Source organism: Meleagris gallopavo, chromosome 4 (assembly GCF_000146605.3).
Source record: "Meleagris gallopavo isolate NT-WF06-2002-E0010 breed Aviagen turkey brand Nicholas breeding stock chromosome 4, Turkey_5.1, whole genome shotgun sequence".
NCBI lineage: Eukaryota > Metazoa > Chordata > Aves > Galliformes > Phasianidae > Meleagris > Meleagris gallopavo.
In genome coordinates, this window is record NC_015014.2 from 39,571,409 (window position 1) to 39,588,055 (window position 16,647).

At 40.1% G+C, this 16,647-nt stretch overlaps 1 protein-coding gene across 1 annotated transcript in view; it reads right to left on the reverse strand.

The window, feature by feature from the left end:
• Positions 1-275: 275 nt before the first annotated feature.
• The window catches only part of EMCN (endomucin), a 48,809-nt gene continuing 32,437 nt past the window's right edge, over positions 276-16,647 (reverse strand). The window contains exons 7-13 of the mRNA XM_019614810.2: positions 16,009-16,074; positions 14,560-14,655; positions 13,104-13,128; positions 12,011-12,072; positions 5,246-5,363; positions 3,180-3,253; positions 276-1,989 (exon numbers count right to left, since the gene is read on the reverse strand). Of these exons, the coding sequence (XP_019470355.1) occupies positions 3,226-3,253; positions 5,246-5,363; positions 12,011-12,072; positions 13,104-13,128; positions 14,560-14,655; positions 16,009-16,074 (395 nt within the window). The 3' untranslated portion in view covers positions 276-1,989; positions 3,180-3,225. The remainder of the gene's footprint in view (positions 1,990-3,179; positions 3,254-5,245; positions 5,364-12,010; positions 12,073-13,103; positions 13,129-14,559; positions 14,656-16,008; positions 16,075-16,647) is intronic.

The window sequence follows — 16,647 nt, forward strand, 5'->3', positions numbered from 1 at the left end:
GCTAGTGACTAGAAACTGTCGAGCAGGTGTTCTGGACAAGTACTACAGCTAATGATTTGCAGCAAGCCCTTTTCTCTCCCCTCACCATCTACAAGAAGGAGTAGTTTTCTGCACTCCTCAGCATGTCTGCAGGACCTGGTCCTCCCCTGCCTGCCATGCCTAGAGCACCTGATGCCTGAGCTCATAGCAATGTGCTCAGCTCACCCTGTGCCACAGCAGTGCACTGCAGTGGCCAACTCTGGTGCTAGGCACAGGTAATGAACTGCATTTCCGCAAAGAGAAAAAGTAGAGCCTTTTAATAAAGATAATAACTTTTAATAGGAAGTTGTTTTCTCTTCTTGACACATCATGGAGGTAATGAATAAATTTTACACATACATGTATTTTTTGTAATGTTTCTCTGGTCTTTTCTACTGTCCTCTCAGTAGAATGCAACATGCTACAAAAATATTTTAAAATCAACATGAAAATGCACAACTGACTTCTTTTTTCATTGGAAACTTCAGCAATCAGGTATCTGAGTAGGTGCAGATGCTATCTGGTATATTTTAGGCAACCTGACCTTTCTAAAGCAGGTACAAAACTTCTCTGCTCTGGAGCATCCCAAGTGACCCAGGAGCACCCAAACAGACCATAGAAGTTCAGCTGCAGCATGGAGCACCCTTGTTCATTTCTCAACTTTTACAAAACTTCATGAAAAATTTCTCTTGGTGCTGCTAAGACAGAGGGTTGGATCCATCACCAATGAAATAAGAGCAACAGTCAAAGGTAGGGAAATGAACACTTTATCTTTGTCATAAATATGAACTAACAAATCCATTTAATCTTTTGCCATACTGCTAATTAAGTTTTCTCAACTCACAGAGGGAAATTGGAGAGAGAAGTTTCCTCAAAAGCATTGTATCAATGGTATCACAACTCAAATTGCTGGCCTGGCTCTCAGCCCCACACTTACACCACCAACTGTCTCCTTTCCTTTCCCCAACACAACCATGGAGCTCCTCAGCACACTGCCAGAGCCAGTGGACTGAGGCTAAGCAGATGTTCACATTAATATAATTTTTGAATATTTACAGTTCTAGCAGAGTAGGATACGGGCAGGTAGAAGCACTACTTGATATTTTTGCAGCATCAGCTCTGTACAGATTAAGAGTCTGTAATATCACTTGAAACACTCCTTAAACTTCCAGAGTTATTCGGTAGTCAACAGGAATCTCATGCATTACTCCAAATACAGGGTTCAGCTGCACAATTGCTTTTCCTGCTGATCCCTACCGTGCACCTCAGCTCACAGAGGAGTCGTTCACAGCATGCATAATACAGCGGCTAGCCAAGGAACAGGAGAAAATTAACTGTGTTGCCTGCTACATCACAAGGACCATATTCAGCAATTTATAGAACTTCAAAAAACAAAAATGCAAACATCAGTGCAAAGCATATTCCCCCCCTTTACAGAAATAAAGCACGCACTTCAGTATTTCACCCAGGCATCCCATCCTGTAAACATTTATGACAAGTAAAGTGTGTGCTTCAGTGGGGAGTCTCCAGGAAATCACTGAATTAACTTCCATTGTGGCAGTTGGAAGTAATGTTTCAAGGGTCAGGCCATGTTTGTATTTTGCTACATACAATTAAAAGAACCCTAAATACCATAAGTTCAACAAAGTATGCTAACATATTCCTTCCTGTATGTGCAGAAGATTCTTGTAATAATGACTATGCAAACACGCTCTTCAACCTTCTTGAGAGTTTTTCTGCTTCTACTATATGAGAACATAATAAATACATACGATATACCAGTTATTAAGCCATCAAAAAAGCACGTCGTTCCAGAAAGGACAGGAGGCACTTGAGGCTTAGGAGTCAAGGGCTAGTCATTAGCACAAGTGTCCTGCCTGGCAAAAAGCTTCAGCTGCTCCACAGTTCCTGTGGCATTGCAACCTTGGTGGGATGTTCCTGCATGTTGTCTTAAACCAGGCTGCTTCACATCTGAAATAACAATGGTATCTCAAGATTATTGTTCCAGGTAAGATGGCTCAGGAATGTAATAGTAAGTGGAAGTGAGCAATACGGAGTAAATCCAACATGTAGCAGATAACAGGGACTAAGTCCTTTTCAACCCAGGCCATTCTATGATTCTGTGATTCTGTGAACCAGGAGATTGTCCTGCATCCAACAGAGTCAGCTCTGGGTTTTTAGAAATGTAGCGACATTACATTCTGATATTCTGATTCAAGGGACAGATTTCACTTATTTTATCCTTGCTGTTTGCATCAGGAAAGCTCAGTTTGGGCATTCCCTAGGGAAATGAGAACAAGCTGAAAAATTCAAAGATGTCTCTTTGAGTTTCCGATCAACACATCTGTCTCAGTGGAGGATGATAGCACATGTTCTGGGGGACTCCATCCTGCTGTGATGATGCAAGGCTGGGCTTCATCTGGACCGAGCACAGTTGCCTCTGTCCACTCCCCCCCATGATATGCTCTGACACCTATCTTCTCAGGACAACCTTCCCTTTTTCTTTCCCTTCAAGAGAAGCAACTCTTTGGGAAACAGACAGATTGTGGTGCTTGGGAAAGCTTCATGGATAAAGGAAAATGTAGGAGCCATATCTTAAACAGCAGATTTTATAGGTGCTCTAACAGTCCTTGCCCTTGTATGTGTAACAACTTTGTTCAGCACTTCCCAGTTCTGCATGTTGGCAGTCAAGAAGTTTAAGGCAATAAACTGCCTCAATAAGAGTACTTGCTTTTGCACAGTGTGGAACAGCTACAGCCTTGTCATAAAACCAAAGGTGCTGAATGTGTAAGTTCCTTTCTTGTGGGCAACAGCCTTAAAAAATCTTACTTTTTTTTTTGTAATTTCCTTTACAAAAAGGAAATTTTACTAGGAAATTACAACCAGGAAATGAGCAATTAAAGCCACATGCTAAGTCCATAAATGTCAACCTCTGTGTGATGGCAGCTTCTTCAGCTGCCATGGACTTCTGCAGCCTTGGTTTGCCCAGGACTCTTCTTCTGGGTGGACTGTGCAAACTGAGCTTTGTTTAAGTAATTGCTCACCTTGTTTTGTATTTTTAATCCTGTTTAGTTATATGGCACAATACCAAGACCAACAAGTGTTATCCAGACTAACAGGTACTAACATTACAGAACTTGAGACAAAAGTAAGAAACTTACGTATTTATTGCTGAAGTTTGAAGAGGAATCATCACACTGTCGAGCTTTATTCTTCCCCTGAGATGAATTCTCTCCTAAATAACAGAAAATATGTTTTGCATCAGTTAAACATACAGAGAGAGGACTAATGAGTCCAGCAGCAGCACATCACTGGCCACTGCACACACTAACCTGTCTCCTTGTTGTGCCTAGGCAGCAAAAATTGTCACATAGTAGATCCTCACTGCTCCCTGGGTGTCATAGAGTGTATTCTCCCTACAATTTGATCTCAATGGTGTGTTACTACCACAATAAACTTCACTGAGAAGCACTGAATATTGTTCAACAATAATGTGCTGGAATGTGCTCACTTCAATTTTGGATAAAATTATTTAAAAACACATTATAAAGTGCTGCTAAGTTAGTGCTTCAGAAGTTCTGATGGTATTAAATTTCAGTTAAAAAGACCTTCAGCAATTACTTCAATAATTCATATGAAATTTTAAGAGAAATATAAATTTCCGGTAGAAAGAAAAAAGAAACGTTTCAACAAGATTGATATATTTTACCATGGGAAAGATAATATTCACTAGTTGTAGTAAATATAAATAACGTGCTATTGGTTGCACTCTCAGGTGGTTTCTTTGCTAGGCTTTGAGGCAGACTTTCATGGAAGGCACATACTTTGCACAGAGGGAAAGCAATGTGTCTAAGGACATCTCCCCGGATACATATCCCCATTGATGTCAATAGGTTTCAGATCAGAGCATAAAATGAGTGAGTCCCATGCTGCTGCAGAGTCTGTCTGGGTTTTCTGGTGCTAAACATATAAGCTCAAGGGCAGAGTGAGCTGCCATCAACTATTGCTGTGGTCAGCATTTTTCTGTACTGTCAGTGACTGTCTGATGGGAGGCTCTGGGACTAAAATGTGTCTGAAGGTATCTGCATTATAGTGTCTACAGTAATTAGTGCCAGTAAACTACCAGGTGATGAAGACAGAATTATGATGCACTGAGGAGGATATAATCACATAGACGTTCCCTGATCAGGAGTAACATGGGTAACAAACAGTTTTAGGTATGTGACTGCAGTATGCCTTGAGAACACACGGAGAGGCATCTAGGACAGGTTCGGAGTTTAATGGCTCAGTGCCTTAATGCTGTGCTAAATATCCAGCTGCGTCACAAAGAGCAAATTAAGAACAACATTCAGATTAGTTGCAAGTGGGAAGACATTTTATTGATCTCAAAATAGCTGTAAGTGACAGAAAAAATTCCAAGACTGCTGAAAACCTAACTTGCCACCAAAACCATCACTCATTAAAGACAATGGATTACACCTTGTTTCCCATGAAGGAAATGAAAACCAAACATTTTGTTCAGTGTTTTCCTAGAACAGATGATATTTAAGGTGATCAAAGGAATAATTTCCCACTGAACTGTGTGGCCAAAGGAGAAAATATGTAGCATGATGGCAACTCTCAACAAGTGTAGCTAGATTACTTGCATGTTTTGAAGGCTGTGATGAGAAAGAAGGGAAGAAGGGGTGTACAAAAATCATCAGATACCAGAAACAGTGGAAAATTAGATTGTGTTAATTTTGGGTTATGCATCTAGTGAAGGGTGACACACACAAACTCTAGCACTGCAAACTAGATGGAAATTATGAAGAGAGACTTGAACCACCAGCTTTTCCCGGTATTGCTATACAGCATCTTGTATCTAGTGTCACTTGGTTCAATTTTATATGTATTATGGCAATAACTCATTTGTGGTAAGATACAGGAAGAACATGTTGACAAAAGAAGCTAGAGGTGTTCAGGACCAGGCTGGGTGGGGCCCTGGTCTAAGTGGGTGGTGTCCCTGCCCACAGAAGATGGGTTGGAACTCTTAGGTGGTCTACAGGGTCTCTTCCAAGCCAAACGACTCTATGATACTATGATAAGGGGTTGAAAGACCACTGCATATTTGTCTGTTCTGCTAAGTCAACAAGTAACTGGGAGATGAAGGGACCCAGCAGAGATTGGCCTGTACAGTGACCAAGCGGTGCTGGCTGGGGAGCTATGACTGCAACGCGACCCAAGTTACCTGCAGTCCTGCCTCGACTGTGGGGCTTCTCCTGCTGGAGGAGGAGCTGTGAGCTCAGAGAGGTTGGCAGAGGGCAGGGAGAAGCCAACCTCAAATATATCCCGCGCTTCTACAAAAACTGAAAGACATGATGCACAGGTTGAGAAAGAGATCTGACAGAACATTTGGAAAATGAAATTAGACTGATACCAACATGTAAGTTTTTGTGGGCAGGTAATCAATGAATCATTCTATCAAACATTTTACTCTCTCTCTCATCCTCCAGTATTGCATCTGCTTGTTGATTTTTGTCTGAAACTAGATTGTAAACACAAAGACATAGGCACTGTGCACATTAGTGTAATACAACAGACAGAACTGCAGTTAAACTGTCTAACTTATTGCCACAGGACGCTGTAGATGCCAAAGGGGATAGGACAAAGTAATGGAAGTAAAAACCACTGAGTACTATTAGACATACAACCTCTGGTTTAGAAGTGCTACAAGGATGAAACGGAGGATGCCTCTGCCCCGTTTCTCATCTTTCCTAGACATCTTGTGCCAGCTGTTGTCAAAAATGGGGATTGCATATGTACAGCCTCCTATGACAGCATCCACAGGATACTTCCCCTGGAGAGTGTAGATTCCCAAAGGAAGCTTCTGGGTTCAGCACTGGGCACAATAGGATGCACTCTGCACATGTCCTACTCCAAGAAGTCTCTCTTCAATAGAAGGAGGATGGGAAAGAGTGACTAGGGATTGTTTTGGTCTTTGTAGCTTTTGACTCTTCAATGTATTTGTTCTGGGTGCACGGGAAGTAGACAGCAAATGGATACTGAGCCTCTGTGAAGCTATAGATTTTATCAGGAAAGTAAAAGCAGTCCAATGAAAATGCAAGGCTTTCTGATGGATTAAAATTTCACTTGTGCAGTATTTGGTGCTTTTTTTTACTCTAACAAGCATACTCATTTCTGACTATGCTGCATCCTGATACTAGTATATGTGATTAATTAGCGAGCATATAGTCAGATGAAAGTACAGAGTGTATAAGATCAGTTTTGAAACTCTGAAACAAACATTTCTTTGTTTCACCTTTGCAGCAAGCTGTTATACTAGTTCCTCTATTTTTATTTTTTTTTCTTATTCATTCATTATTTAGAATACACATACACTGTAGAACAGGGTGATGAATGAGAGTTAACAGGTCATATTGTCATGAGTATAGAAAGACTTTGACCTAGGCAAAGCCAACTCTGACTTTTGTGGGAAGGCTGGAAGAAAAAAAGGATATAAAAAATAGACTTCGATGTAAAAAATAAGTTGTACTGCATCTTAGATTACACTGTCTCTAAGAAAGGACTTGCACTGCTATTTCATTATAATATCTGCTGCGGAGAAATCTCTCATAAGTTGCAATCTGTTTCAAAGCAAAGAATTAAAGAAAGCATTCTGAAGAAAAGACAATTTAAGAGACTTTTTCATAAAATATGAAACTACTGCTGTAGATGCAGTAACAAAAATGTTTGTCTTGACCATGCAGAGACGCAACCAGTGATACAGGAGGGCAGTGTTGAATGGGACCCAGTGCTCAGCTGCACCCATGACCCCCAGCATCACCTGCAAACTCCCTCAGCAGGACTGAGGTACATCACAGAAAGCAGCGTGGAAGGCTAGCAATGCTCCACAGACACAAACATCATCAAGTCCTCAGCAACCTCTGATTGTAAGGCTGCTTGGAAAACCCTTCCAAATTGCATAGCTCAGAAACTGAGTTAGAAGTACAACCACAGCTGAATTTCATGATATTTAATATTTTTACTGTATTTTTTGTCCCAGATTCTCAGCTGGAATGTGTGCAACCAGAGCTTTGTAGTGCGAGTAAACATACACTGAATCAAGCCATGAGAAGTAAAAAGCTGGGAAAGTTTATTCTTCTGTTTCTATAATGAAAGATACTACAACTTCAGGTCATTATACAATACAAAGTTAAAAATGTCAAGTATGAGAAAACAAGAAAGAAGGAAAGGGAAGCAGGTACTTGCTCTAACTCTTTGATGGTGGACGACAGTTTTTCTATGAAGCAGCTTCTAGGTTTTCTACCTGCCAGAAAAAAAAATAGGACACAGAATACCACTCACAAAAGATAAAATAAATACACAAAATAATATCCCCAAACTAGAAGGAATGTCAGCTCTTACCAATCACAAGCATGCAGCATATTGGCAGGCTACTTTCTGCTGACCTGCTCTGCTTATCTGGCAAGGGAAAGGAGGTTGGAAAGGAAGCTTCAGTGACAGAGATGCAGCTGGATGCGTGCACCTGGACAAAATGAGAGAGACATGAAACAACCAGCAGATGTGAAGAAACCCCATGGTGGAGTCATGCTCTACACAGCCAACTCCATCTGACAGAAGCTAGCTTGCCTGGGTTGAGCCCCTAATGAGGCAAAAACAAAGATTCCTTACCTCCTTAAAAGCTGTGGTCCATGCTTGGATGTGCTCAGCGTAAGAGAAATCGAAGAGGAATAATCTGCAACAGCTCCAGATTTGTCCCATTATATAACAGTCAGATGAATTATTTGATGTATGAGACAGTATAATTAAACATTCTCAGCATTTGCAAATTTATGGAAAACAGTGATGAAGATGCCATCATTCAGCCTCATCATCTCAGAAGACCATAGGATTTTCCAGGTCCAAACCCTAACAACACAGTGGAATGTCTCATCACATGCTGAATTTCATGTGCATTTCCATGGCCAAAGCAATTTCTTGTGCTGAACAAGAAGAGGGCTTTTTAATTTGTTCTGTGATGATTTCAGCTCTCAGCCACCATCTGCTGCAATGGCAGGTTAGGAAGCAGTAGCTTTTGGAAGAGGTGCTGATCACATGGGAATGCTAGTTGATCTACATCCTCAGTTCATTCTATTTCGCACTGCACTTCCATCAGAGTGCACTTCTTCAGAATGATTGATTGCCTTCTCCAGAGTGATTACAATAAGCTAAAGGTCTTTTGCATGTGACAGGCCAGGCTTCTTTTCAAGTATCCATGGCTTCTTGGAATATTTTCTCAGCTTCGCTTATTAGCCATTCTTAAATTTTCATTTGTGTCCACAGTTGGTGTCTTGGGAAACCTTAATGCTTCTAAGTACAGTTCACCAAAATATAAGCCACATCAGCTTTGGCACACTGTTAATATCCTTCCAGAACATTCAACACAGAACAGACAACACCTCTGAAAACCAAGAAAGGCACGTCCTACCCTGCTATTGTAAACAGGCACACATGGATTAGAAACTGCCCTCGTGGATCATGTTATGCTTAGGCACAAGGACTACTCCTAACAACTTCAAAATATTGTTACCTGCCACATTCCTGTGAGACCAGATACTGAATAATGAACTTGTAAACTGCCCTTAATACATTTTAGAATGGATACTCCAAGCAAAGGCCAGAAAAGAAACTTGTCAAATCATTACTCAGGTATCAATATTTCAATCACACATCATTCATATATATAGAGTAGCCTTACTTCAATTTCTATTCCTCAGCCTTTCTGTTACTAAGGAACTTCTGTTTTTGTTTTTTTTTTTTTGTGATCAATATCTATGCTGGTTTTCAGTGAAATATGCAAAAACTATCACAGTGAAAGCAAGGAATGCTTTCATGATAGACATTTTATCACTAACACCATGTATGATGGTTTTGAGCTCTTAGTCATCACATAAAATCCTTCATCTTATATTCACAGCAATATTTCTACCATTTGCAGGTCTGTAGGCTATATTGAATTCCCAAATAATAAATACTTTTGCAGGTAGACTTTTTTGGAACTCTATATTGTGTAAGATCATTTATTTTCCCTAGGGAAAGCTGACCTAAATTTGCCTGTACACTCAACTAAGAATGACTATAGTAAGTCCTGTGCTTGCACATCAGTGCAAAACTTTCAAAACAATACAGTATCCGAAGCATTTATATCCAATCTGAGTTTTCACATAAGTTGCATGTACAGTCACTTATCTTGCACCAAGTGCTACAGTTTACTGCCAAATACGCATGAAAAATTCAAAGTGTTTGATTTTGTCTCCTTGTTTTTTTTTGCTTTAGATTGCTTCTTAATAAGTAGTACCTTAGAGCTCATAGCCATCAGGAAGTCATCTTTCTAACAGGAGTTTTTAAAAATAAGAGTGATAAAGCTCACTTTTACGTGGTGCCCCTGATGATATTGCTCCATTAAAATACATTACTTTGATCCAGTCTTAATTTAACACTGTTTTTTTCCTGTATTCTTTCACATTAATTGTAGATACTCGAAATAATATTCTTGATTAAATTTAATTTACCTACACTTCTGAAAAAGGAGCCCTTCTTTTTCTTTTAACATATGAAAAAAAGAAAATTAGGTTCTGACAGATTCCTGAGATAGGATTATTCAGTGATCAGTGGACTTCTGAAGATCAGCTAAGTCTAGATCAAGACACATGTCCAAGACAGGATAAATCGCCTTTTGGACATGTATCTCTTTTAAGTGACTAGCTTTTAAGTGCAACTGGCTCAGTTGTTTAGATGTACAAAACAAGACAAGACTTAACTCATTACAAGCTTTGATCAGAACATGCCATGCACATCACCAGTACACGGTTTTTCTAGGTTACCTGTCTGAGAGGAGTTGCTGGTTGTATACTTACATGTTTTGTATATAAGATTTTTCTAAACATTTTTGTAACAATTGCACAGTCACAAAATCTTCTGTTTGGAAGAACAGAAGTAAAAATTAAAAAGTATAGATTAAAATAAAACCTCATTTGAATATATGTGAAAGCAGAACTTTGTTATATGCAAGCTCGGGTTCAGGTGACTGGACAGCCTATTGACAGCAGGAAGATGCTAAGGGTCTGATTATAAGCCTGGGGCTTTTTCTAAGAGATTTCTCCTATTAGTCAAAACATTCTATAATTTGGTTTGCACATGCAACCAGAGGCCGCTATAACATGCTTACTGAACAGTTGAATTCCCCCTTCAGTTGACCTGGCTTTTACATATCTAAAAATGAAAACGAACATGTAGAGAAGTGATTGTTTCAGAAGTTGTAAGAGAGACCAGATGAGTCAGGCATTTCCATGCTTTGTTGTGCCTGTACAAGAAGTGTTTGCCTTAACCCTGAGATTCTAACAAAGCAAGTAAGTCTTATTCATGAGGGCAGGCACCGCAAAATATTTGAAAATATCTGTTCGAGTGAGAAGTATTTCTGGAAGGAAACAGGCCTCTCTTTCTGAGTGTTTTTAAATTTAGAAATTGAGCATTTCTCCAAAGCTGGGGAAAAACAGGACTCCAATTTCAGTGAATGCATGTTTAATTTTGAAACCTGTAAAGCTGTTAGAATTCAAGAGAAAGTGGTAGCTGTTTTAAATATGAATTGTATTAATGAGAAGAGAGCAAGAATCTTGTCTTGTAAGTGGCTATGAGTCATACCTTCCAATTATAACATGCATACATCACACTTCAGTAAAGAAGAAAATCAAGCATCCTCTGGATGGAAGAAATTCAGACGCTTGCTAAGTCAGCAGCTGATTAACAGCATCAGACCTCATCTTGTGAAGAACAGTGTGCCTGGGTCCTGCCTCATTTACACTCTGCAAAACATGATGACTGCTGCTGCTCAAGTTACTTTCTTGTTGAAAGTGGTATGAGGGCAGAATCAGTCAAAAAATATTTATGAATCCCAGTCTCAAACTTCACTCAGATTTCAGAAAGAATGTTCTGATTTTAATGTAAACATGCCCACGGCTCCATACCTCTTAAAACAGAAAAACATCAATTCTCAAAGACATATAATGTAAAAATAATTTCCTGAATCACAGGGCTGAACTGCAGTCACTTAAGTGTCAGAGCATTATTTACATTGTGTCACAGGGAATTTCCCATCAAGGATTTAGAAGAAGAGGAAAGCAGCTATTGGGCAACCTCTGAAATGTCACTGGGGGAAGCAGAAACCTTAAAAAGTTGGATAAAGTTAGAGTGTTGTTCCTGGAGGACTCCTATAGGGAGGGTGGGAAGAAAAGTAGGACTGTGTAGCAGACAAAGTGAGTTACTATATGTTTAACAATAAAAAGAATAACCATGAGAAGTTAAAAAAAAAATTTTTTTTTAATAACTGGTAATTAGATTAGACAGAATTTTATTCCACCTCAGCTATTTTGTTCTGCTCTGCTCCTGTGGAACCTATAGTTGCCTCCATCTCTTGCTTGTATTGTTGAGATTTTCATTTCTTTTTTGTACATTAACTGTAACCTTTACTCCTTTCAGCTTCTATTACACACATATTTTGCAATAAACTGGATCAGTGAAGCACAGGAGAGAGTAGGACAAGACTAGAATTTTACAACAAGAGTAGGATTTTGAATACATAGGGTGACTGGAACAAGGCTGCAGCACTTACTCCCAACCCTTTTGGATACTGGAATATTATCAGTGGACAAACATCCTTGTCTACCCAAATCTAACTGATAAATATCACTACCTTCATTATCCCTGAACATGCCTAGCTGTATCTCACTTACCACTGAAGAGTTAAAAAATGATTTTCCCTATAGCAGTCGTATTTCTCACTCCTAGACACTGACACTGCACACAGTGCTGCTGTACTGCAGCTCTACAGGCTCCCATTTGGCTGCTTTGCAGTGTGAGGGTACCCTTGCAGTGACTTCAACCTGAGAGGAAGTGAGGATGGTTTTGATGTTGGAAATGACATCCCCAAACACAATGACACAGAAGAATCACTCACCAGTCTCAGCAGAAGTTGTCTTCACGGACAGAAGTTTGACACCTTCTTTATCTGACTGGGCCCTATTGGTGACAGAAGACATGAGGCACAGTGAGCATGCAACTCTGGCACACTGTTCAGTTTAATACTACTCTAAGATCATTGTCTGGAGGCTTGAGATGGGTTTTACAGGGCATTGTGCATGAATCTTATAGATGGCAAACACCATACACCAGTGGCTCTGAAAAGACTTCTCTCTTAAAACGTGATACATCAGCTCACACAACTCCAGGCTCAATTCAGTGCTCCACAGAAGTAGTACATCCATGGAAAGAGAGGGAGATATCTTTTCTCTTGGCCAATTCAGGGCATATAGCTGTGTTGGATTGCAAGAAGGAGCACCTTAGATTTCAGGAAAGATGGGGATAGCAAGTAAACCATCTGCCCAAATGGTTTTGGTCATACAAAACCACATCCAGATCTAACAGCCTTTGGTATGTATCTTCTAATGGATCTTTCTTCATTTCACTCTCGTACTTATGCCAATACCATTTTCACAGAATCACAGAATGTCAGGGTTTGGAAAGGACCTCAAAAGATCACCTAGTCCAATTCCCCTGCTGGAGCACGAACACCTAGATTAGGCCACTCAGGAATGCATACAGGTGGGTTTTGAAAGTCCCCAGAGAAGGAGACTCACAAACTTTCTGGGCATTTTAACAGAGGCTGTGCAAATGGACAGGAAGAGAAGATGTGACAGAAGAATATGTAGTGAGGGAGAACGGAGAGGAACAAAGGATAAAAGGAGAGAAATAAAAAGGAAAGGAAAGGGAAGGGAAGAAGGAGAAAATAAGTGGGCACAGCATAAGGCATTTATCCGTTTCAAAAGGATCTCTTGCAAGACAGTCACACATTTCTGTCCATGTTATAATGCATACAGGCGTACAATAACAGTAAGCAACTGCAATAACTTCAGCAACATTGTTCTCTTTAGGTAGCAACTACTTGTTATGTTTAAGCAGAGAAAGATGAGAGAATCACATGCAGAATTTGCTGTATGCACAAGTGCCCTCCAACAGATCTCATAGCAATGCAAAGAAAAAATTTGACTTACTGCTCAGTGCCGTTCTCTTGTCTGTCTGAAAAGAGGAACAGAGCTAGGGTCATTTGAACTCAGTCAAGCACATTTAGACACAGCTATTGATGCTGCTAGCAGAAGGCTTAGTTGTGATTTTATAGTGTTTAATTAAGTATGTTAAGACAACCAGACTGGATGGTAACTGTCAGTTCTCTAGCTCATCCTCCCAAAAGATAACCATGCTGACAGTGGTTTTTGAGCATGAAACAACTCATCTAGAAGGCAGGGTGGGGGGACACAAACAGCCTGTGTGCTGCAGTGGGGTTTGCCCAAGTAGCAACATAGCCTGCATCTCAGTCAGTGAGGAAGGGAAACATCCACCAAACCCGTTTTCTCCTCACACCCAAGTGTGGGCAGATGGATGGGGTGGGACAACCTAGGATGCACAGAGCCAGCTCCCATACACAGATGGATGGCAGCTCACTGTCGCTGTCTCCTCTTGTTTTCAAGTTAATTTACCAGTACTGTGAGCACTGGCATTTGTGTGTGGGAAGGCTGGCAAGAAAACAAACTTCACCTAATGTTTTTACCCTGAAAATTCAGTAATTTCCTAAACAGGCAGCACACCTTCTGCTTTTTGTTTTGTTCTAATTGCCATGTCATTGGCCAAGTTGGTTGCAACGCAGTTTGCCTTGCTCTACAGCTTCCACATCCCGCTGTGATTTCGTATACCAAGTCTCAGTGATTTCACCGCTGAGGCTCTGCACAGAGCTCCTAACACATGCCAACTCACAGTCAGGACTCAGATATGTTTGGTTGTTATTTCATTTAATGGAAAATTGCACTCTCCTGTGGCCAGCTTTGGCAACTCTCTGAAATACCTGGCAAATGAGATCTAATGGAATTACATCCTCATTACCTTAAGTATTTCATGGACAGCAGTGAAATTTATAGTGGTTTTATCTGATCTGTCAAAAGCAACTGTTTCTGGAAGTACTGTTTGCTCAGTGGTTTTGTACCCATGCATACACTGTAACCAAAAAATTTTACCCATGTATCAGGTATTTCCTAAAAGAAAGCACTGACGTTTCTTTGCTTTTATTTTGAACAGAGATAAAATGAACATCAAGAGATTGTGTTGAACAGCATCTCCAAACTTATTTTCACCCTCTTTTTCTATCCAACTGACTGATCATGTTAGTGCAGCTGTTTTTTAGCACTTTGCAACTGCAAAAGGCAAAACAAAAATCTTTATGGCATTATATACTCTCAAAAAATCACAGATATTTTTGCTCCCTCTGTTCTTCCTATTGATTTTGAAAATGAAGTTCTGCTTTCCCACTTCAGGTAAAATACTCTGAAATGCAATATTTCCTATCAGACTACTGCAGCATCTCTAGTTACAGTAATCTCAAAAGCCTCCAGAAATGTTTTAATAATAAGCACACCAATATTTTTTCTTCCCTTTGCTCAGAGAAGATCAACCAAATACCTGGAGTTTTCTTATGGCACACTCTGTACAAGGCCACCAGAGAGAAGGCGGAGAGGGTAATGACAATCAAGGCGATGACAATGGGCAGGATAACACCTGCAAGACATGCAGAACATCATTTTAATCTCTTATTTGCCTCTGCCCAGGCACTCAGTATACCAGGGTGAAAGGCTCCTGGCCCCCGCTCCCTTTACCCCATGGTGATACCTTCACCCAGGCTTCAGCAGGTTCAGCACCTGCCCCAGTGGGACGTGTTACTGAATCAACCTGATCAGCGGTTGGCAGCAAGGTTTGCCCCTGGTGTGGGTGGTCTTTAAGGTTTATAAAAACTGCCCCATTGCAGAAACAATTTTTTTATATTAGCAATTTTTTTTTTTTTTGAAAGAAAGACTCATCTGAAATTCAATGACTAAAGCAATTATTTCTCTTTTAGCATCGAACAGCCAGAAAGATACCAAGAATTACATAATTCAGTAACATTCCCTGCAGCACTTACAACCATAGATATAAAATGCAAGATCTTCTTTTTAAATGAGGTCCTTTCTTCCCTTTTATTATTTCCCACCATCTGCCATTTCCTGACGGGTATTTCCCAGCCAAGAAGCAAAAAGGAAAGAATTATGTCATGAAGAGAAGCTTTCCTGGGGAAACATCCAAGCCCAGCTTCTCTCCATTTATCTTTTTTTGTTGGCAGCAGTCAGCCACGTTTGGGTTTAGCCTCATGTCAATGAGGCTGCAGAGCCTCAGCATCCTCCCTCCTGCCGGCCCCATATTTTGAAACAGCATCTTCACTGATTCTTTATGCAATTAATGTTTAATATTCATATAAATGTGCATCTGCAGAACCAGAGGGAGAACTGAGAGATGAGTTCAGAGCAGAAAAACATCAAACGTATTATGCTGAGCTAGTGCTTTGGGTAGGGAATAGCAGATCCGCAGTTATACTCCTGCCCCAGAGACATGCAATTTTAGAATAAAATTAAGTAACATGCACCATGCAAACAACAACTGCTTGAGCAATTCAAAGAGGACTCTCTCCTAGTCCTTCTCTCCCCACTCACCCTCTCATGACACTATAGACAACATATCCATATAACATATTCATAACAATATATTAATATAACGAGTATTCATAATGGTATGTAAGTTATATTTTCACATTTCCATTTGTCTTCTCTTACAGAGTAAGACTCCACTCACATTTTCTTCTTTTTTTTTTATTTTGACTTTTTTTTTTACTTTGACTTCAATCCTTGGGATTAATCATTCTGCTTTTCAGTGAGAGAGGTGTCAACTTGCTGAGTTAAATTGGGTTTGCAAGAAGGTCTGTGGCCTGGTACAGACAAATAACACTCTCTAATTTGTTTCTTTGCAACTCCAAGCACTCATCTAAAGCCATGTTCATCTACTGAAAACTGAGAAGGAAGACAACAAAGTAGTAACACTCACTAGAGTAATGGTTAGTATCCTCCAATGCTTTCGTTTTTTCAGAAGCGTTTCCAGTGCTGGCAGAATCTAGATTTGCAGACGAAATACTGCTTTCAGATCAACATATAAGTACCAGAATTTCTCTAGACAACTTCCCCCACACCCCAGAAAAATTACCTTCCCCACACACCTTTGATGTCGACAGTTCTGGAGCCATGATGTGCTCCACAGCTATAAGTCTCCTAAGTAGCACCTGGATAATTTGGCATGAAGGGTGGAAAAGCCTTACACAAACTCAAACTTTCTTTGGACTGTCATACAGATGCCTTCTCTGGATCATTTGCTTGCCCACTTACAGTCATTCCTTTAGGACATTAAGGAACTGGTCAACATCAGCAACTTCTCTTGACAAGCAAGTAAATAAACAAGTGTGTGAAAATAAGACCTGCCTCCAAAAGATGAAGAACCAAAATATCTCACTGCTAATAATAAAAAACACTAATGGTAGGTGAAGAAGTCCAAAGGGGGGTAATATGAGTAGCTGAACAATTCCTTGACAGTTGAGTGTGACAAAGTGATGTGTGTGCTTGCTCTCCCACATCTGGGGAGAGCAGGGACTGTCAGAGCCTCTGGAGCATTTTTAAGAGGAATGCGTTTCTG